The 22081-nt window shown below is 44.4% G+C and overlaps 1 protein-coding gene across 1 annotated transcript in view; it reads left to right on the forward strand.

The window, feature by feature from the left end:
- SORD (sorbitol dehydrogenase) overlaps window positions 1-22081 on the forward strand; it is a 34225-nt gene that overhangs the window by 1663 nt on the left and 10481 nt on the right. The window contains exons 2-4 of the mRNA XM_038580295.1: window positions 11961-11994; window positions 15301-15465; window positions 19099-19258. Of these exons, the coding sequence (XP_038436223.1) occupies window positions 11961-11994; window positions 15301-15465; window positions 19099-19258 (359 nt within the window). The remainder of the gene's footprint in view (window positions 1-11960; window positions 11995-15300; window positions 15466-19098; window positions 19259-22081) is intronic.

The raw sequence follows: 22081 nt of genomic DNA on the forward strand, positions 1-22081 counted from the left end.
CCAAGCGCTGGGTGGAGGGCTGGGGTCCCAAAAGAGAAGAGGAAGATGTAGCCCCTACCCTCAAGCTGCTCTAGGGAGACAGACAAGATAAAGTTAACGATCAGACAGTGTGAGGGTTTTGGATGCTGCACTGAGTAAAGACCTTAGGGGATGGTTGGGTGAGGGTGTGTGTGCTTGACCTAGGAAGGAGGCCTAGAGGAGGTGAATGCTCCTTGACCTGGTTCTTGAAGGATAAGTAGGAGTCATTCAGGCAAATGTAAGAACAAGTGCAAAGATATATGAAGTACAAGATTACGGGTCCTGTTTACTGGCCCTGCAAATAGTGTGGAGTTTGGTGAGGCTGGGGAAGTGGATAGGATCTGCTTCTGCTGCAGAGGGCCTGCTTTCAGTCATGGATCTAATAAGTAGCAGGACTAGAATTGCAACCCCAGGATCTGCTTTGCCTTAACTCCTAAACTCATGCTCTCCTACTGCTCTTCCAGGTGACCTCTATTTTTATCACCGCTCTCTAGAGCCTTGAAGATTGGAGGGAGTGGGAAGCTCACCTTAAAATTGATTTTATGAAAAAAAATTTTTTTAAAGATTGATTTTATCGCTTTGCCATAGAATTTGATCAGCTTTGCTCTCTGAATTAGGGAGGAATTGAGGTGGGTGTATCCTAAAGGCTTTAGAAAATATGATGGGCTAGAGAATGTTGCCTGTGGTTGTGGCATTGGTACACTGAAAGGATTCAGGATGGATTCATGAGGGCCTCAGGTCTGTTTGAGAGTAAGAGGTGATGGGATCATTTACTAGACAGAAGAGAATACATTAAAATGATGAGATCAGGTCTGAGTTTAAGATGTCTCTGGAACACAACATCGAGGAGTCTTTGAGAAATTATCGTGGTTCTAAGGATCTGGGATATAGCAACTGGAGCTGTAAATTCAGGAGTCATCTGCTTCTTTACTGAGCAGTTTTGCACTCCCACCCCATGAGGCATTTGGGAATGTGTAAGGGGGCCCGGGTTGTCACAACAGCTGAGGGGCAGACTTCATTAGGTTTACAGCACTGTCCTGCTCAACAAAGTATTGTCCTTCCCAAAGTTTCACTGTAGTGGAAAATTGTAGAAGGATAAGCCTGCCTAGGCTGAGTGGGACGTGTAGACTGAGAAGGCAGCAGGTGGAGGACATTACCTTGGAGAGAGCCCCGCACTCAGGGAAAGGGGCAGAAAGCTGTCAGAAGGGTGACCAGGGATGACTAGGCTGCCTCAGAGATAACCTCAGCACAGACCCTTCTGGCCCCTCACCACTCCCTACAGAGAAGGACCCTCAGCACCTCGACAGAGAGCCCCCTGACTTCCATAGAGTATCTCTGTCCTTCCACCCCTTCTGTAAGGCAAATAGGTAAGTGGTTTGGGATTGGGGGTGGGTGGTACTACTAGGGCACCAGGAAGCAACCCGAAAGGCTTTCCAAAGGAACACCAGTTCTCCTTTCTGTGGGAGAACCAGAATGAAACCCAAGATTTCCTGGACATAGATAGCCGGCTGTGGCCATTTTGGCCAACCAGGGTCAGGCACAACCAATGGTTGTGCCTCAGGAACTCATGGGAAGGGAGTTATCTGGTGAAAGGCCCATTTCTAAAATCTGAAGCAGGATTTGGAAGGGTTCTGAAGCAGGAAGCCAAGGGTTCAACCCTTTCTAGTGCTGCTATCCCACTTCGGGTAAGCCCAGGGACCAGCCAGCATCCATGGCAGTGGTTTGTGGCAGAAATTTGACCTGAACCTCTTCAAACTCCTGGCATCTTCCACCTGCCAAGAAAGGAAACTTAAGACCTCGCTTCTTTCTGCCTTACGGAGAAGGCAGGATTCCCTCTTCTTCCTTGATTGCTGGGGCTGCAGGGAAGGAAAAATTAAATTCCTTGCCTACTATGTAGCTAGTGATCTCCTCGCCACAGCAAGGGAAGAGCCCTGGCAGCTCCAGTGCTCCCTGGCCTGGGGATTCAGGTCTGCATGGTGTCTTCACTCTGGGCATTTCTAAGTTGAGTGGTAAATCAGAGAGAGTATATGTGTGCACACACAAACGCACAGAGACACACTGACTGGTGGTTTATTTTTTATAATGAGGAAAACAAAAATTTGAGGGGGGAAACAGAGCTTTTACTTTTCCCTCCCTATTTTAAATAGGGAAAGGAGCAAGGGGCAAGGCAGCCAAACTGATGCGTAAAGAGGCAAACTGCTTGTCAGCAAAAAGTGTCAGCTCAAAGTGCAGCTGGCTGAAGTTCTCTTTAAATGGAAACAGTAATAAAGTCACGAGCCAGGTTGAGGCCCAGAGTGCAGTTTAGTGCCAGCTCTGCTGTTCATAGTTTTGTGAGTCGCCAAATTACTTTCTGCTTCAATTTCCCATCTGTGTGATGGGGATGACAGTAATTCTCACCTCTGGGTTGTGTGAAGACTAGATGGTATCAAGGAACAAGAATTTCATGTCCTGTCAAAGGTTCTAACTGGACCAAGAATCAAATTGACATGAGACAGATTAGCAGGAGAAAATCAAATTTAATAGGTAATATGTACAAAGAATCTACAAATACATGGAAATGGCCAAAGACAGGCAAAATGAGGTATATATGGGATTCTGAATTGAGGAGAAAGGGGCTGGGGTTTGGGACTTCAAAGGGAATGAATGCAATTCACAGGAAGATCAAAGAGTAAATATTTGGTATATTTGGTAAACAAATGTTTGCCCTGACGTATAACTAGATTACTCAGATAAAATTTATCTGTGGTCAAGCCCCTCTAATTTCCATTATTCTTTGTTGTTAAGGGAGGGGTAAAAGTGTCTCCTGAATCCGCAGGACCTTGATTGCCTTCGGATTAAAATAATCAGGGCAGACTGCCCTTGGCCCTTACAATGGGATGGTGCCTGTAACAGGCCTTGCACAGCTAATGACATACGCTAAGGCTAGGGCCTATGGAGAATCAGACATTTACACCATCTCAGTTTAGGGGTGCCTGGCTGGCTGGCTCATTGGGAAGAAGACGGGACTCATGATCTTGGGACCCTGAGTTAAAAGCCCCCCATTGGGTATACAGATTACTTAAAAAGACCTTAAAAATAGTAATAAAAAAATCTTAGCATAAAAAGAGAAAAATCAAGACCTTCAAATACATGAGCATTTTTTGTGTGTGTGTTATGTGGGCAATCTTTAAAAAATTTATTTATTGGAGAGAAAGCACACACTTGAGCAGGGTGAGGGGCAGAGAGAGAGAAGCAGACTATCCCCTGAGCATGTAGCCCTATGCAGGGCTTGATCTTTACTGATGTAGTTTTGGAATTTAGGTGAGGTCGGGAGCCCATGGCCAAGAAAGAATTCTCAGGCATCTTTGGTGTAAAAAGGGTGATCTTATTAAAGCATGGGACAGGACCCGTGGGCAGAAAGAGCTGCTGCACTGAGGTTGTGAGGAATGGCTGATTATATATGCTTGAGAGTTAGGGGTAAGGAAAAAGGGAGGTGTCCAGAAGGACTTTGATATTGCTAAAGAAGACTTTCTGGGTACAGGAGGCCTTGTTTTTGTTAAGCCAAGGTTGTTCCCTCCCACACACACACCCCAGCAAAGCATTAACATTAAGATAGTTGTAAGTTTCCTGGAGGAATGTCACAGGAGTGGGGGGGGTGTAGGTTATGGGGTGTCACCTTGTGCTTTGTCCTCAGCTTCTGCTCCCTCATCACCATGACCCTGAGATCACAACTTGAGCCGAAATACGGAGTCAGATGCTTAACCTACTGAACCACCCAGGTACCCCTCTGTGGACAATTCATAACCAAATTATAATAAATGTAGGCCTGGGCAATAATCTTGTATTTATCTGTATTTGCCAGTTTAATTACTTTGTGCCTCTTAGTTCAGTCTTGAGAAATCCAGAAGTTCCTTTTGATTGGGAAATGAATTCTCTCTTGAGTTCATGAAGTTGGGATATAAAAGTCAAGTGAGTTTTTCTGCACAGAAGCTGCTTTGCGGAGGAGGGCTGAGGGGAGACTTTGTGGGTTTTTTGTTTGTTTGTTTGTTTGTTTGTTTGTTTTTAATGCTCTAGGTTTCACTTGAAAGGTAGAGGGGAACAAAGAGAATTAATGTGGTGAGTGCCTACCAAATTTGGGCATGTGCCATGTACTTTAATTAGTGTTTCACACACTATGCTTGGTGAAACAAATGGCAATTTTATTTATTTTCAACCACAAGCCGATATGTTTGTGTTGCTGCGTTTTGGTGTTGCAGCAAAGTCAAGATGCTTTAAATATTGCTAAATGCTCCTAATCTGTTTTTTTCTATACATATTGCATCATACATCAGTAGTAGTCCATCGACCACATTGAGTGCATTTCATCTGCCAGTACTCCTGCAAGCTCTGCCAGATTTCAGGCACCCGCATGTGGCCAGGGAGAAGAAAGGAGCAACCCAGCCCCCACTTCCCGGAGGCGGACCACTGGATTCCAGATGGGATATAGTCAGATTTTTGTTTTATGATGTAGGGGAGGAAAAATAATTTTCTCCCTGTGCTTCTAGGTTCTTGGCTGAGATCCCTTGTAATAAGAAGCAGATTAACAAGACTATACAAGTTTAATAATGTGTACCTCCTGTATATATGGGAGGTAATGATGAAAATAGTAATTTCAGGGCACTGGGGTGGCTCAGTGGTTTGAGTGGCTGCCTTTGGATCAGGTTATGATCCCAAGGTCCTGGGATGGAGTCCTGCATCAGGCTTCCTGCATGGAGCCTGCTTCTCCTTCTGCCTGTGTCTCTCCCTCTCTGTCTGTGTCTCTCATGAATAAATAAATAAAATCTTTAAAAAAGAAAAAACAGTAATTTCATGAGATGGCCAAAGCTACCACCTTAAATTCCATTTCCACCTAAAAACAAAAGATCTTGGAATGGGGGAAGCCAGTTAGGGAGGTTTTCGGGAAAAGCACAGAAAATAAAAGGTTGTTGCTCAAATTTAAATCTGTGCCTTCTCTCCTGGTGAGAGAGATTGGATCAATCTCTTTTTTCCTGATAGGGAGAGGGAGACACCCTTACAAAAGATTTTCCTTGTAAATGTAAATATCTCTTTCATAAAGTAAGTTCTCAGTTTTCAGAGCTTTTCCTAAATCTGCTGTTTGTTAAAAATGATCTGCCTAAAATAATTCTTTTGCCAAAGAGATATATTTGGGGATGGCAAATTCTGCTCCCCCTAAGGAAAGACCAAGTTAAAGGGAAAATAGGCATTTTAGAATGATGGGTTGATGGGACTCCTGGGTGGCTCAGTGGTTGGGGGCCTGCCTTTGTTTGGCTCAGGTCCTGATCCCAGGATGGAGGATCAAGTCCCACATCAGGCTCCCTGTGAGGAGCCTGCTACTCCCTCTGCCTTTGTCTCTGCCTCTCTCTCTCAGTCTGTGTCTCTCATGAATAAATAAATCTTAAAAAAAAAAAAAAGGGTTGATGAGTTGATGTTAAATTTTAAAGAGCAGAGAAAATGTGTCAGCATCAAGCTTAAACATTAATCAGGCCCCACGAAGATATTTCTTGAGTTTTTGCCCTTTGAGGAGACGTGTTATACCCTAGGTCAAAAAAATTGCTTTGAATCTTTAATAGTTTTTAAAGTAAAATAGTTCTGTTTAATGTAACACATTGAAGATATCCCCTCCTTGCATATGTACTTTACTGTTAAGATTTTGGGATAAGGATGAGGGGATTATTTAATGAGGAAGCATCAACACTGGCAACTCAAGTGGTCCTGAGCATCAAGTCTCTTTCCCAGGTTACTTTTGCCATAGCTGCTAGACCCAGCTAGCTGCATCTCTACCACCAAATTAAAGGGCCCTGATAGGTTTTAAGTAGCAGCTGGATTAAACCTAGAGATTATACCAGAATGAAGAAGTGCAGGCTACTTAACCCGTTAACACCTGAACTAGATTTATCAGTCAGAGACACTGACAATACAATATAAAGCTCCTTCTGAAAAAGAGAAAATCAGGTAGTAGCAAATAGCTCAAAGAAATACCTCTTCCTTTATCTTAATTATATTTCAGTAATAAAACAAGACCCGAACCAGATGAACAACAGGAAATCAAATCCAGCTATTTCTGCCAACTGCTACGCAAGGACAGTGCCTTTGTCTGCAGGAGGCCTAGAGCCACAAAGCTTAATTTTTTCCACTAAAAGTAGCAGGAACAGTTAATAATACCACAAATAGGATCTTAACGTTTTATGTAATAAGTCCTAGTACTACTAAGAAATGTAGTGAAATACCCCTATTCTGAAGGGAATAACTAAGAGTATGGGAGAAATTGCTCTTTTATTTATGTATTTATTTTAAAGATTTTACTTATTTATTTGAGAGAGAGCTCAAGCAGGGTGGAGAGTTAGAAGCAGACTCCCCACTGAGCAGGGGGCCCCATGAGGTTCCATCCCTGGACCAGGACTCTGGGATCATGACCTGAGCTGAAGGCAGACGCTTAACTGACTGTGCCACCCAGGTGCCCCAAAATTTCTCTTTTAAAATTGCATGACAGAAATTAGGGAGGAGGAGAAATATGTACTCTCCTACTGTAATGACATCCACTTGATAAGTCTTCTGGTGTGGCTGTTAAAGCTGGCAATTTTCTCAAAATCGGATTTACACTGAGGAAGGAATAGGTCCAGATTTTATGAAGTGATGTTTAGCTAAATCATTTTTTAAAATGTAAATGTTTCATTTCCTAGACCTGAACACAGCATTTAATCAATGTTAGTAACACACTAGTGCATCCAGCAAAGCTGAGAGACTTCATATTTTTGCTTAAAGTCCATCTGATAGGTATAATTATATAGTTATATTTGTACATTTTGAATTAGGAGGAAATTAATTTTTTAAAAATTTACTGATTGGGCAGCCCCGGTGGCCCAGTGGTTTAGTGCTGCCTTTGGCCCAGGGTGTGATCCTGGAGACCCGGGATCAAGTCCCACATCAGGCTCCCTGCATGGAGCCTGCTTCTCCCTCTGCCTGTGTCTCTGCCTCTCTGTGTCTGTCATGAATAAATAAATAAAATCTTTTAAAAAAATGAAAAAAAAATTTACTGATTTGTCCCAGTTGAGAATTACAGTCCTTTAACCATCCTGTATGGATCCAGCTCTACAAGCTGGGGAGGCTCAATGGAGAGGATTGCCCACCTTCCCAGACCTGTGAGGACAAGGAAGGCTTTTTAGAGGAGGTGATTGATTCACTGTGTGCTTGTTTCTCACTTGTTCACAGGCCTCTATCCCTGACCTATGCCGAGTGCCAGTCCCAGGAGTACAGCCACCTGTGGGACAGCCCCACCTGGATGTCCCCAGACACTGCAATTCCAACACATCCAAACCTATATTTCCCTGAGTTCCCAGGACAATTAGCAAGTCACCCCTCCCCCCCATCTCCTCCCCTTCACTTCCCACCTCCTGAAGAAGGATCAGCCCCTGGGGAAGTGGTTCTGGGGAGGTGAGTGAGCAGCGGGGAGGTGAGTGAGCAGCGGTGTGCTAGGAGTTGCTGGAGGCTTGCAGAGAGCACTGGCTGCATCATGGAGGGGTTAGGACTTTACAGGGCCATGGGGCGCTGGAAATGGATTTGTATTTTAGAAAGACTGTTAGCAGAAGGTGGGGGGTTGGAACCCTGAGAGCTCAGGCTGGAGAGTGGTTCAGTGGGCTTTGGAGGGAGTATTTGACCCTCTACTTTGACCCCAACTTGGCCAGGGCTAATGCAGCTACAACAGAGCCTTTTATGACAAAATGGCCCATCAGGAAACCTTTGGATTTTCCTCCCTTGTTTGAAACATGCTCCAGGGAGGAGGAAAACTGAGGAAGGAAAGCAAAATAAGGTCTCTTGCTCTGTTCTTCTTACATATAGAGGGCAGCCAGCTGTCATCAGGAGACCTGATGGGGAAGTAGGCCGTGGTGGGCTTGGGGGACCTGGGGTAAGGCTGCTCCCAAAGCCCTCACTCTAAGGCATAAAGCTTGGCTTTACACACTTGCCCACAACCAGTAGAGTTGGGCTTAAAACTGCAGAATCCCATTTCCCTTTCTCCCAAATCCCAGCCTTGTAAGGAGGAGGCCAGTTTTCTTAATATTGACATGACAACAAGGGAAATAACTTGTCCAAAAACAATTTTTAAAAGTACCCTTTTCAGGGGGCACTTGCATGGCTTAGTGGTTGAGCATCTGCCTTCGGCTCAGGGCGTGATTCTGGAATCCTGGGATCGAGTCCCACATCGGGCTCCCTGCACAGAGCCTGATTCTCCCTCTGCCTGTGTTGTGTCTCTGCCTCTCTGTGTATCTCATGAATAAACAAAATCTTTAAAAAATAAAAAATACCTTTTTCAAAAGAAGGACAAGGCTGTCCAGAGCAGGTTCTACCATACTGTGAGTTAATGATAAGAAATAGAATTTTGCTTCAATTTCTTTTGTAATAAGAGCTCAGTTATTTACTATGAGTTGGGCACTGTATCTTATGGTTATCCTTATTATACAGAGGAGGAAATTGCAAGAGCAAGGAGCTTATGTAACTACCCCCCCCCCCCACCCAGGCCATGCAATGGGTGGAGGGGAGCCTGGGTTTGCACACAGACAGGCAGTTGCAAACTGAGTTCTTCACCCCTGCTCCCCTTGGGTCATCTATAGGAGGGTAAAGGCATTTTCCCTTGATTTCTCCTCATGTTGAGGCCATTGCTGCACAGGTGGCCATAGAAGAAGGTGGGGGGGGGGGGAGGACAGGAGGATATACTTAGGAAACAAACATTTAGGCTGATTTGACAAAATATATTTAGGAAATACAAGATAACATTTAGGATGCAAGAGGCACCAGGAATGATTCCATGCCCCCACAGAGTTTTACCTGAAGTATTTCCCTGATTTTGTGGGGAGGAGGGGGAGTTGGAAGGGATAGAAGGGAGGATATGTATGTGACGTATTTCTGACTTGAAATGAAAAATGCCGGAAAAGTGACATAACTACAGAAAAGAACAGTTAACTCCACTCTCCTTTATCCCTTTGTTACTGTCACTCACAGAGATAAGAAATCCTGTTCAGGAAACCTTGAAGATGCCTGATAACAAAACTTAGGAGATGAAAGGGCAGTGGGGATAAAAATGAAAGCTGGGGATCTCGGAGGAGCTAAGAAACTGATAGATGAGAAGTAGGATGGATGAAAGAATATCGTCACCGAAATCTGAGACAGAAAAGGAGATTAAGGAAACAGAGGATTTGGACTAACGTCATTTGGAGGAATCACAAATGAAAAGCAAGGTTTTTTTAGTAACTGTGCTGGGATAACCTTTTAAAATAAGAGCTCCACAGCCATGCTTAGGATAACATTTGTAGACTTAAGGGCTCATCTTAACACGGTCTTCTGCTTCTGCGGCATGTCTTCTGCAGAGAGGGGAGTCAGGAGCCAAGCTGAGTTGTCAGGGTGGTTAGAGTAAGCAAGAAAGAGAACGGAGAGGAAAAGGTATTGAAGTTCTACATGTGCCACCTGCTCCAAAGGGAAGACCAGGCTATCCACACAGCACCCTCTAGTGTCTAGAAAGGTGACTGCAGCTTTCCTTGGTGGCAGGGCCAAAGCTGGTCGGCTCTCACCTCCAGCAAATCTTTACTGTAGTCCTCTCCAGTGACCCAGGGCCTCCTTGGTGTGCCCAGCTGTTGCTTTGAGCTTGATTCTTACCCCTCTCTGCCCCTAAATGGGGTATTCAGGGCTGACCTGGTTGAAGGCAGGGATAATGAAGAATAAATTACTTCTTGCTGCTTGAGAAGTTGCCTACTGGTAGCTTTACTGGGGAGGTTTTGGTGATAGTTGGCTATCAGGAGTTGCTCATTTTTAGATGGATTCCCTCCTCCCCCCCCTTCTTTCCTTCCTTCCTTTCACATGTAGCCAGTTTAAATTATTAAGAGCTGAAAAACTGACTGAGCACCTTTTCCCCACATCAGTCTGCTTTGGATATATATAGCTCTACCAGTTTTACCTTAGTACTACCATGGGCAGATCACTAAATCTCCCTGTTCTCCAGTTTCATCTTATGGAAAATGGGATCATAAGAGAAGGTACTATGTAGGGTTGTTGTGAGGATGAACCAAGGTGATGCGTGTACAGCATTTAGCACAGGACCTGGTAGGAGGAAGTTAGTTTTAGCTAATCAGCATTAGCACTGATTCTCTTCAAGCTACTTGAACAGAAAGGCTGGTAATCTGAGATGAGCGAGAACTGCAAACCTTCTTTCGCTGTCTATTATGGAGAGTGGTTAGGTAACAAGTACATGCTCCCCCATGTTTGAGGCAGTGCACTGTGCCTGGTGACTGGAGAGATCGAAGGCATTGTCTTTGGCTTCAGGGTTATTTTGATAGCAAAATAGCCCAGGGGTCATTCATTGCTAACCTATGAAAGCATCTGGGCTTCTATGTGGCTGGAACTGGAGGGTATTATGCAGAGTGAAATAAGTCAATTGGAGAAGGACGATCATATGGTTTCACTCATACATGGAATATAAGAAATAGTGAAAGGGATTACAAGGAGGGGAACTGAGTGGGAAAAATTAGAGAGGGAGACAAACCATAAGAGACTCCTAATTCTGGGAAACAAAGGGTTACAGAAGGGGAGGTAGGTGGGGAGATGGGGTAACTGGGTGACAGGCACTAAGAAGGACACTTGATGGGATGAGGAATGGCAAATTCAATTTGCCACTATATGTTGGCAAATTGAATTTAAATTTAAAAAAAATAAAAAGAGAAAAGAAAAAAAAGAAAGAAAGCATCTGGGGAAGGCTTTCTGAAGGGGACCAGCTTTGGGCAGTGCCCCAGCAGCGTGCTCTGCAGGGGCCCTGCCCCAACCTTCTCTCCACCTTTCTGACTACTCCTTGCATCACCCTGAAAGGAGAAAGGGCATATTCCACCCTTGAGGTGTAGTGGGATGCAGTGAGACAGGCTGGGGAATCAGGTTTAGTACTGGTTCATCCACTCTGGCGGTAAGACTTTGACCAAGTTATTTAATTTCCCAGCTTCGGGTTTCTCATCTGCAAACCATGGGCCATGTGCCATGATGTGTGTAAAGCCAGAACATTGTCTGGCACATAGTTGGTACAGTGAACATTTCACATTCCTTCCTCTTTTGGCTGCCTTCAAAGATTTCATAAAATGAACCCTTGACTTTGGCCACTCACCATCCTTCCTTCTTGTCACCATGAATGTCCTAGCTTGTTGGTAATGGAAAGGAAAGTTGGTTAATGATAATAATAGCTGTGAATGCCAGAATAGCTCATATTGCTTTTTGAACCTGGAGAGTGGCCAAATGCTATGTGTTCCCAAAGGGCCTCTAAAATTCCACATGGGAGGTTTCAGAAGAGGGGACCAAGCACTGATCCATGTGCTGATGTAAAGGAGAGAGAAACTGCATACACTTTCTCCAACTTGTCTAGAGGTCAAAGCCTTCACATGCAACTACCAGATACCTTCACCCTTCACCCTGTAAGAGCTTCCCAGACCAAACAAATCTGTATCTTAAGAATGTGTTTTTTGAGGAGGGAAGGATCTGATATGGAAGGCCGTCCAAACATCCCTTTCTGCCTAGGGGAGCATTTAGTACACTTTATCAGTCCAGGGCAAATTGCACCAGTGGGTGGGAGATGGTGAAGTCAGGAATTCGGGGCAGGGCTGGGGTTGGGGTGACTGGGTGACGGGCACTGAGGGGGGCACTTGACAGGATGAGCACTGGGTGTTATGCTATATGTTGGCATATCGAACTTGAATAAAATATATATAAAAAAAAGGAATTAGGGGCAGCACGATTTAGTGTGGCCCCTCAGGCATCCACTCAGCTGCAATATGGTCTGACCCTGTGTTAATTCTAAGAAGTACTTGAGTGAGAGTCCATGTTGACTAAGCAAATTGAAAATGTTCATAAGAGAAAGTCATTATGCATGCTAACTGGTTTTTCTATTTTATTTCCTTTAGGAGAACTATCCTATCCCAGAACCAGGCCCAAATGGTAGGTCCTTGGGATGCTCAACTTACGTTTTATTGTTTCTTATTACTTATCCTGAAGACACCTGTGCATTGCTTGCTTACCCTCTTTTCCTCCTGTTTATTACTTTGCCTCCAATTAAAAACTATCATTTTGTTAGGCTGTCAACCCAGTCTGTTACCCATGGCATGACTAGATAGATTCAACTTGACTGCTACATGAAATAAATAGTGATAGAATCAGAAGAGTTACCATATCAGACTGCTGACTTGTCCCAGAGTCTTTCTTTTTGAAGCCTTTATTTATTTATTCATGAGAGACCCACAGAGAGAGGCAGAGACATAGGCAGAGGGAGAAGCAGACTCCCTGAAGGGAGCCTGGTGTGGGACTTGATCCCAGGACCCCAGAATCACGACCTGAGCTAAAGGCAGACAGTCAACTACTGAGCCACCCACGCGTCCCTGTCCCAGAGTTTTTGACATAAAATGTCTTTCTGGACCAGAAAGAGTTGTTCCTCATTTGACCTAACCTAGAGTTAGGTTACTCTGTGTACTATAAGGTGCTATTCGGGTGGCCAAAGCCTGTCCTAACCCTAGCCCAAGCTTTGAAAATGAGTGAGTCTACAGAACTTAATCTCTTCATTAAAGAAGAGGACGTCACCGTAGGGAGACTAGGACCTTCTGTTCAGTGGGAATAGGCATAGCAGATTGTGTGGAAACAGTTATCTCCTATAAAACAGTTTTTCCCTTACATGGTTGTTACATTTTTTCCTATAGGTAGGTGATTTGTGGTGAGGGCAGGGTGTAAGACCCTGAATACACGGCAGAGCTTTAGGTCTCTTAGTGGGAATGGGAGGGGCCTCATGGATCGCTGCCCCATGGCCCTAATCAACCAGGCACAGACAGTGGGTGAACGTTCCTGTCACCTTTGTTCTAGTCCTTTGGCTTCTCACTGGGTGAGCCTGTAAGACCCAGCTGACAAGCACATTTCCTGGGGTGGTATCTGTACCTGGGAAAGTCATGCCCCCTGCTGGCTAAGGCAGATGCCTACTGAAAATTTTCCAGTACCTCCCATCCCTGGAGTGTTCCACTTCATAATCTGCAGTGAGGCTGAGAGCAAGAAGAAGAGTGTCTATAGATAACTCATCTCATATGCAGCCACTCAGGCCTCCTTCCTGCCCTTGGTGAGTTGGGGATGTGTTTTCCTACCTTACCCCAGAACTGTAGTTTCTGTGTGAACATCAGATTGAAGGCAGCTTTCCTGAAGCCTCCAGAGCTTTGCTACTCAAAGGTCAGTTGAGTTATTGGTTTATAGTGATAAGAACACAGACAATAGCTGTTTCTATCAGAATTTAGCATGTAATGCATATTTAGGGCTTAAGGGTTTTCACCAAGATAACATGTTCAGAGAAGTGAAAGAGGCCCCTCACTGTGTCCTGAAAAGTTGGTATTGATTCTAGAAGTAACCAAACAAGAGCTCTCTTGGACTCAAAGCACCCTGGTACTGTTTCTCTCTCTGACACAGCGTTCTGTTCTTACTTTTTTTTTTTTTAATTTTTTTTATTTATTTATGATAGTCACACACACACACACACAGAGAGGCAGAGACATAGGCAGAGGGAGAAGCAGGCTCCATGCACCGGGAGCCCGACGTGGGATTCGATCCTGGGTCTCCAGGATCGCGCCCTGGGCCAAAGGCAGGCGCGCTAAACCGCGGCGCCACCCAGGGATCCCTGTTCTTACTTTCTTGTCTCTTGCTGTCCTTGGGTTGGAAGGGGAAACGATGGTAAATTCAGCTAGCCTTCTAGCAAGTCAAATTTAATCTCTTATTACAAATTGGTAACTTTAAGAGAGGAAACTCCTATAATCTTCTCTACTATTGATCAGTCTTCACCCTGCCATTTCCTACTTTGTCACCAAGGCCAAGGACAGAGAAGGTTCCACAGAACCACACCTGGTGGATTGGTAGGTGATTTGTGGTGAGGGCAGGGAGTAAGACCCTGAATACACGGCAGAGCTTTAGGTCTCTTTGTCTTTCTAAGGTAGTGCTTTTTCTCAGAGAGAGATTTGCACCATGGTCACCTTAGTCAGCCTAGACCAGTAATCCTTTAGCACTTACTTTAGCACAGGGGCTCAGTAGCATCATTATCTTTAACTTGGAAAACTGACAACAACAATACCAACAAATCTCACTTATTCAAACCTGTGAAGGGGAAATACCAGTTGAAATCTTTGGATGGTTTAAATGAAAGCTGCACTTTTAAACAAAACAAGACATGAAGAATGCAGTCAGATAGCTGACAAAGTGTTGCCAAGCCTAGATTTTGCAGCCTTTCTCTCATGATAGATAAGAATCAGGCATAGCAGATTGTGTGGAAACAGTTATCTCCTATAAAACAGTTTTTCCCTTACATGGTTGTTACATTTTTTCCTATTAATAATATCTTGTTTATGCAGTATATTAGACTTTTCCAGAGAAATGGAACCAAGAAAGAGAGAAATAAAGAGATTTATTATATATATTTATTTATACATAGTTTTATTATACATGTCTATATAGAGAAGGCTGAGGGAAATTTATTTTAAGGAATTGGCTCCTGTGATTGTGAGGACTGGCAAATCTGAAATTTGTAGAACTCACCCGTAGGCTGGAAGTTCAGGTAAAAGTTGATGCTTCAGTCTTAGAGAATTCCTTCTTCAGAAAACCTCAGTCTTTTTCTCCTAGGGCCTTCAACTGATTGGATGGGGCCCACCTACATTAGGCAGAATAATCTGCTTTATTCGGGGTTTACTGATTTATATGTTAATTGCATCTAAAAAAAACCTCACAGCAACAACTACTGTTTTGGGAGTTTTGTTTGTTTTTAAGATATTTTATTTACTTTATTTAAGAGAGAACAAGAGAGAACACGGGGAGTGGGAGGGGCAGAGGGAGAAAGAGAAGAGAAGCAGACTCCCCCTGAGCAGGGAACCTGATATGGGGCTTGATCCCAGGACCCCAAGATCATGACCTGAGCTGAAGGCAAACGTTTAACCGACAGAGCCATCCAGGTGCCCCAACAACTACTGTTTGATTAAACAACTGAGCACCATAACTTAGCTGAGTTGACACAAAATTAATCATCAAGTACAATTATTTTGCTCTATGGAAGCTTTCTTGGCACAAGTCTTAATTGGTATCACTGTTTAGCTTGTCTTCCTCTGTGGTCTAAATACTGTACCAGGCCTTTGAAACCAAGCCCGCTTCCTATCCAGTGGGAAAACATGGTGGTGCCTCCGACTGTAGAGGAGTCATTCTTTCCCTCACTTGTTTTCTCCTTCCTCTTATCAGAAGTACTGCTGAAGATGCATTCCGTCGGAATCTGTGGCTCAGATGTCCACTACTGGCAGCATGGTCGAATTGGGGATTTTATTGTGAAAAAGCCAATGGTGCTGGGGCATGAAGCTTCAGGAACAGTCGTAAAAGTGGGATCACTGGTAAAGCACCTAAAATCAGGTCAGCAAAATCTTTCAACTGATTTATTTATTCCTCAACACAAATGAATTTCTGTGTGTACTTTCTTGGGGCCAGGCCCTCTAAAACCCTGGGGGTTAAGACAGTGAACAAGACAGTCTCAGTTTCTACACAAATGAATTGTACCTTACACAGAGGAAGACAGGTCTGGGACACACATACAGTGACTTACTTACAATTGTATTGAGGACAACAGAAAAGAATAGTGGCATGATCAGTGTGTTCTAAACAGATTCCTGTCTATTCCTCCTTGGCCAACACCCTTAGCTCGGCAGCTAAGGAATAAGCCAAGCAAAGGGGTAGGGAAAATGTTCCAGGCATAGGAACCACAAACAGCTTTCACATGCTGAGAACCAGGGTTTTTGATACAGTCTTTGATCTTATTGGATGACTGGAAAACCACCAGTATTTTTCTAGATTTGCTTACTTCATTCTCTTGGAGGGAGGAATTCTCAGCTGAGGCAGCCTGTGATGTTCCCCAATACACTGAATTAAATACAAGCTGTGTGACACAGCCAGCTATTGAACTTATCCTTCCTTTGTGGACGAGGCCACTGTACAGCCTGGAGATGACATCAGATTATTTGGAGAAGGTTGGCAGGAGATGCCATTCTGTATTAGTTATAATGTTCTCTGAGCACAGCTACATGGAGAGGAACTGTCCAGCCCTGAAGAAGCTGGTCTTGTGTTTCGTTTAGGAATGTTGTTGGGCCCTCCATTCATCATGACTGGAAGTTGAGGAAGCCCCTGAGATTCTGTGCAGTTATCTCAAAGTGTAAGATTCATAGTTTCCAATTCCAATAGCCACTGATTGGTTCTTACCTGTGGGATGAGATCTCTAAATATTAATCACAACAGAATGAGGTTCTGTAAATTATAATAAGCATTTAGTCAGCATCTACAATGGGTCTAACCTTGTGCCAGGTGCTTTGAGGGATACAGAAAATTGAGAAGATACAATCCCTGGATACTTTGATCTAGGTTGGGGAGACCAGACATCAGGACATACATAAATACCAGTAATTAGAGAATAAGACCATAGTGTGTTATCAGGTATGAAAAAGAATAGGCTCTAACAATTCAAAAAAAGGGAATTTGTTGTGGACAGAGGTGTTTAAAGAAGGTTCATGGAGGAGATAGGTCTTTGGGTTGGACATTTAACTAATAATTATAGGAAGAAGAAAGCAGCTAATATTCATTGATTTACTATTTGTTGGTCTCCATGTTAAATACTTACATGTATAATTATGAATTTCATTGTTGAAACAACTCTGAGGTAGGCATTATTTTCTTCCTTAACAAATGAAGAAAGTGAAACCTGGTGATTGTCCAGGGTCACATACCAGCGAGTCTCAAGCTAGGGTGCTGGCCTTGGTCTTTCTGACTCTAAAGCAAATGCTCAAAACCACTGGGCTATCCAGCAGCTGGAGACCCAAGAACAGTTTTGTATTGGAGTTAATGAAGAGGTCAGAAGTGAATATTATAGTTAAGAGGAACAGAGCAATAAATTTACAGAGGCATGTGTAACATATCTGGGGTGCTAATAATTCTGTGCTGTTCAGGGTAAAAATTCTGTGTTGGGAGTTAGCAATGATGTTAAAAATGCATAATCTGTATAAAGTTGCTCATTAAAAAGCACCATACAACTGTGAGTTATTATATTATAATGTAATCATTAGAAGATAAAACTGAGGCATACAAAACTCTAGCTGCTTGTGAAGGATCTTGAGTGCCAGGTTGAAGAAGTCATTGTCATCGGTAGAACATAATTTGGAGGAAGGGCTGCAGAGAAAGTAGAGAAGGATGGGAGGAAGAGACACATACAGGTGGAGTAACACACTTTGGTGGTTGCAAGGATTTCCATGGATCCTTTTTATTTTTCCTTTCCTTTTAGAACACAAAATTTTTATTGAGGTGTTTTACATGCTGATTTGGACGGAAAGGTCTAATTGACTAGTCTAGAAAGAAGAAAAGCACTAAGTAGTTCTTAATGTTTGTCTATAAAATTTTAACATAAATCTCAATCAATAAATCTAAGGCATGGAAAAATTCCTGACTTACTACAATCTGGCTATATCTATCTTAATAGTTTGAATTTCGTGTACAATAACACCAGCTCAGATACTTATAATAATAACTACAATAGGGATCCCTGGGTGGTGCAGTGGTTTGGCGCCTGCCTTTGGCCCAGGGCGTGATCCTGGAGACCCAGGATCGAATCCCACATCAGGCTCCCGGTGCATGGAGCCTGCTTCTCCCTCTGCCTCTCTCTCTCTCTCTCTCTCTCTCTCTGTGTGACTATCATAAATAAATAAAAATTTAAAAAAAATATAACTACAATAAAAAGGGATAGTACTATTTACATTACTACTACTACCATCACTGCCACCACTACTTTTAATAGGCACTAACTACATACCAGGAGTCTGCACTATTCTGTAGGTACTTTTAACACAAAAGACATAAAAATAACATGTCTGTTTAGTAAAGGGCAAATCTTCCACGGATGACACACATCAGGTTAAGGAGGGCCCTATCTCTACTCATGCACCCCTCTGGGGGTGGGGGTGAGGATTGACTGGGAAACGACACAGAGGAAGGACATTTCCATGGTAGTGGTTATGTTTGTATCATGATAGGGGTTTATATTACACAGGTGAGTGCATTTATCAGAATTCATCTAGTGATCCATGTGAGTGTGTTTTTTTGACCAACACCTAAATTTTACCTTAAAAAAGAACCATAGACAAGTATCGAACTCTAGTTAATGATATGCAAGCTGAAGTATTATACATGGAATATACTAATGACTACAATCTACTTGGAAATGCATCAGGAAAGAAGATAGGTCAATGGATAGTTGGGATGGATGGGTGGGTGGTTATGGGATGAAGCAAATTAGTTACATATTAATTGAAGAATCAAAATGGAGGATATCTGGGTGTTGACTGTATAATTCTTTCAACTTTAATGTATGTTTGAAAATCTCCATAATGAAAAGATAGAAGAGCAATTCTGAGGCTGGGTTTCCAAGCAGGCATAGTGAGACAGGAGTAGTACACTCCTTCACAAGCCTGAATGTTATTCTCCACTCCATCTGAGTCTCAGACCTCTGTGGGTTATTTGGCCAAGCAGGTCTGCTAACCCAGAAATCAATTAATTCCTAGTTATTGTCTACCTACAACCAGACTGAACATAAGACATGCCATAATTGTGGCTCTTGTGTTTGTAAAGGCCTTGCCCTAAATTTTCAAAGCAGGTGAAGGAAAAAAAGTCTGCATACTCCACACAGCAGGGTGAGATGAGCCCCAGCTTGCCTTAGAGATAGGGCTGGTTCTCTGTTTCCCAAGTTGGGAAGTGATTGTGGAGCTGAGGGGTAAAAGGGTAGGTCAAACCAGTCCGTGGAGAAGTATGCTTGGTCATTTCTTCCCAGAGTGTGAGTCTGTGCTGCATCTCCAGTTTTCTGTGGCAGTTCTAACGGGTTGGGTTTGTCTAGGGTGCCCTGGATCCCAGGGAGGAGGGTGGCTCACTGGGCCAGATTCCTCTGCTGGCATCTGCCCAGGAGCATTTGCCCCTTCACAGAAGCTCTGTTCCTGCTCGTGTTTTCCTCTCCAGGGGATCGTGTTGCCATCGAGCCTGGTGCTCTGCGAGAAATGGATGAATTCTGCAAGATTGGCCGGTACAATCTGTCACCATCTATCTTCTTCTGTGCCACACCCCCTGATGATGGGAACCTCTGCCAGTTTTATAAGCACAACGCTGACTTCTGCTACAAGTTAGTGCCCGAGGCCTGGCTGGGCCACCTGGGACCTCTCCCCCTCCGTTTGGTTGGGGTTCTTTCTTCTAGTTTCCAGTGGTGATTTCTTTGTTCTTCTCCGCTTGTAATTCTGGACATGAAGCATCCCCTCGACGGACTCTTCTTGGTGGCACTGAGAGAAGGTAGCTGGCCTAGGGCTGAGACTGACTCACAGTCCTCGGTTTAGTCTTTGAGCTGAAGCTCCCCTTGCCTGGAGCAATGATAGGGAATTGTTGGTGGCCTCACTCACTCCTTCCTCTCCAGCCAGCCTGCAGATAACTCCCTGGGGCTCGTCCTCCATTACTGGTTTCCAAGGCAGTGCCCAGGAGAGAGAACTTAATTATAGCCATGAGCCTGATTGTAACACCAGTAACAGCAGCCCCTGGGGTTTACTGGGGAGGCATGGCTTGTAGCCAGTGCCTGAGCTTTGGGACCCTGGATCACTCCCTCCTAGTGAGTGACTTTGGGGAAATGATGTCAACTTTCTGCTGCTTGGGTCTCATTTCACCTGAAGACTCAATGAGGCAATGCATGTGGAGTCACAGTTATTAGTACTCCGTGCCTGGCCTTGTGCTGATCAGCACTCTGCATGTCTTATCTTACTTAACCTTCATAAGAACAATGATAATGTGGGTACCAGTGTGGCAGGTTTGTGCAAGGGTGCAGAGGCCCTGTTGAAGGAGGCTAATTGGGGTACAAGCAGAGCCAGGAGTCAAGCTAGGGCAGCTGTGAGTCTTTTTTTTTTTTTTTTGAGTCTTAATTAAGTTCCTGCCCTGTGCTCATCACCCTACCTCTACTCTGGAAATGGTTTTGGGGGTAAGAACTTGCATCTGGCAGAAGCAAAGTGTTGCACTTTCTGCATGGGTCCCCCTGCCTGGAACTCTAGGTGCCGATGTGCCACTTTCCTTCTGACCTTTGGATTGGTGTGCTTTCCTCCCATCCCAGCCTGGCCAGGATGGGGCTCCTCTGAAGGAGGCCAGGAGCCAGTCACAGGGGCAGTGTGATGGATCTGAGTTTTCTAGTGCCCACTGGAAGCCTTGAGAGGAGTCACAGACCTGAACTCGTGATGAGTTTAAGTCAACAACTAACTGCTCGAGAAGAAAGCAGGTTACGTGGGTCAAGTCTGCCTTTCAGCAGGTAGTTCTTGAACCAGCCTACTTTGTCTGGGTCCTTTCCAAGTTAAAGCGCCAAACAAGGTTTTCATGAAAGGCAGAAAAGCAAAATGGTAAAGTCGCAAGACTAATCACTGGTCTCTGCCATTTACCAACTGTGTGACCTTCAGCAAATTACTTAAACTTGGTAACCTCAATATCCTTGCTAGTAAAATAGAGATGATAATAGCACCAATGTGATAAAATGCATAGAAAAAATTGGTAGAATTCCATGAGAAAAGCATACCAAGTACTCAAGATGAGGCCTGGAGCATAGTAGGTGCTCAATAAATGATGCCATGAGATGTCATAGCCATGGCCTTGTGTCTGGGGTACAGGTTAGCTCTGAAAGGAAGCCTGGCACTGGGGCTGGGGGCGGAGTTTATAGGGCATGGTGGGGAGGGGGGTGTTCTTTTGGTGATTGTTAATGGGAGGGCTGAACAGGGCCCCTAGGGGAACATGCAGTCCCCCACTTCTCCTTTCCTCTCATGTTCTTTCTGCTCGGGTCCACACACCAGCCCTGGACCCACACCCGCCTCTCTGTTTTTTTTGTGAGGAATCCTCTACTGCCACAACCTCTTTATTTTCCTACCCACCTTATTTTCTTTTTATCTTCCTGCTTCCCCCTTGGCTTCTTGATCATCCTCTAACCTTGTGCTGTTCCCTCAACTCTATTGTGAAAACCACCAAGTTGTCTTATTCTCTAGTGTTTAAAGTCATGAATGATTGGAGCCGGGAAGAAACTTAGAGTGCTCTCCTGCTCTCCTCTCCCTTCTCCCTCAATCCCCCCCCCCCCCCCCAACAAGGTCGGGGAAGGAGGACCTAGTAACTCTCCGAAGGTCAGTGGCAAAGGCGCAGTGCCCAGGTCTCTGCCTGGTGCCTCTGTCTCATCAGAATAATCTCTCCATAACAATCTTCCATCATTGCCATCCCCAATCCCATTTTTCCTGGGTGTTCTCCTGCCAAGGGGAAATCAGAGCAAAGGTGAGAGGAGTGCACCAATGCCCACCCTCAGTTCAGAGCCCATACAAGCTTCGGGGGAGTCCCAGATGTGAGGGGGCAGGCAAGTCTGAGAGAGGGTGGGGGCAGTTCCTTGAGAGAGTTTGGGAGTCTTCGTTGTTTCACTTCAAATTTTTGTTCCTTTTATAGAGTCAATGGGGAAGGTGGTGTGGGTAGAAGTGGTGATGATGGCCATTGGAGCAAGAGAGGATTGAAGGGATTGTGGGAGAGAAGCAGAGGGGTGGGGGAGGAGAAGATGGGACCGCAGGGCAGGCCCACTGCGGACCTTGTTGTTCTGTGGAATAGCATGAGCAGTGACACATCATCGAAGTGAGCACTTGGCCTGGCTGCCACTTTTCTGTCTTTTTGGGACTTGAGGAATTTTATGTTCTAGCATGTGGAGGTTTGGGGCACATGAATAAAAATCCTGGACAATGAGGACCAAGCAGAAATGAGTTATTATCCACAGAGCTACTTGTACCAGAAGGCAGCTTAATATGGGGCAGGCGGGATGTGGAACGAGGAGACCTGGCTTCAAGTGTGGCTGTTCTGCTCAATTAGCCTTGTAACCTTGGGCAAGTCTCTGAATGTCATTGGGTTTCCATTTCCTCTTCTGTAGAATAAAGGCAAAAATAAAGCCTGCCCTTCCTGC

This window comes from Canis lupus, chromosome 30 (assembly GCF_011100685.1).
Source record: "Canis lupus familiaris isolate Mischka breed German Shepherd chromosome 30, alternate assembly UU_Cfam_GSD_1.0, whole genome shotgun sequence".
Lineage (NCBI taxonomy): Eukaryota > Metazoa > Chordata > Mammalia > Carnivora > Canidae > Canis > Canis lupus.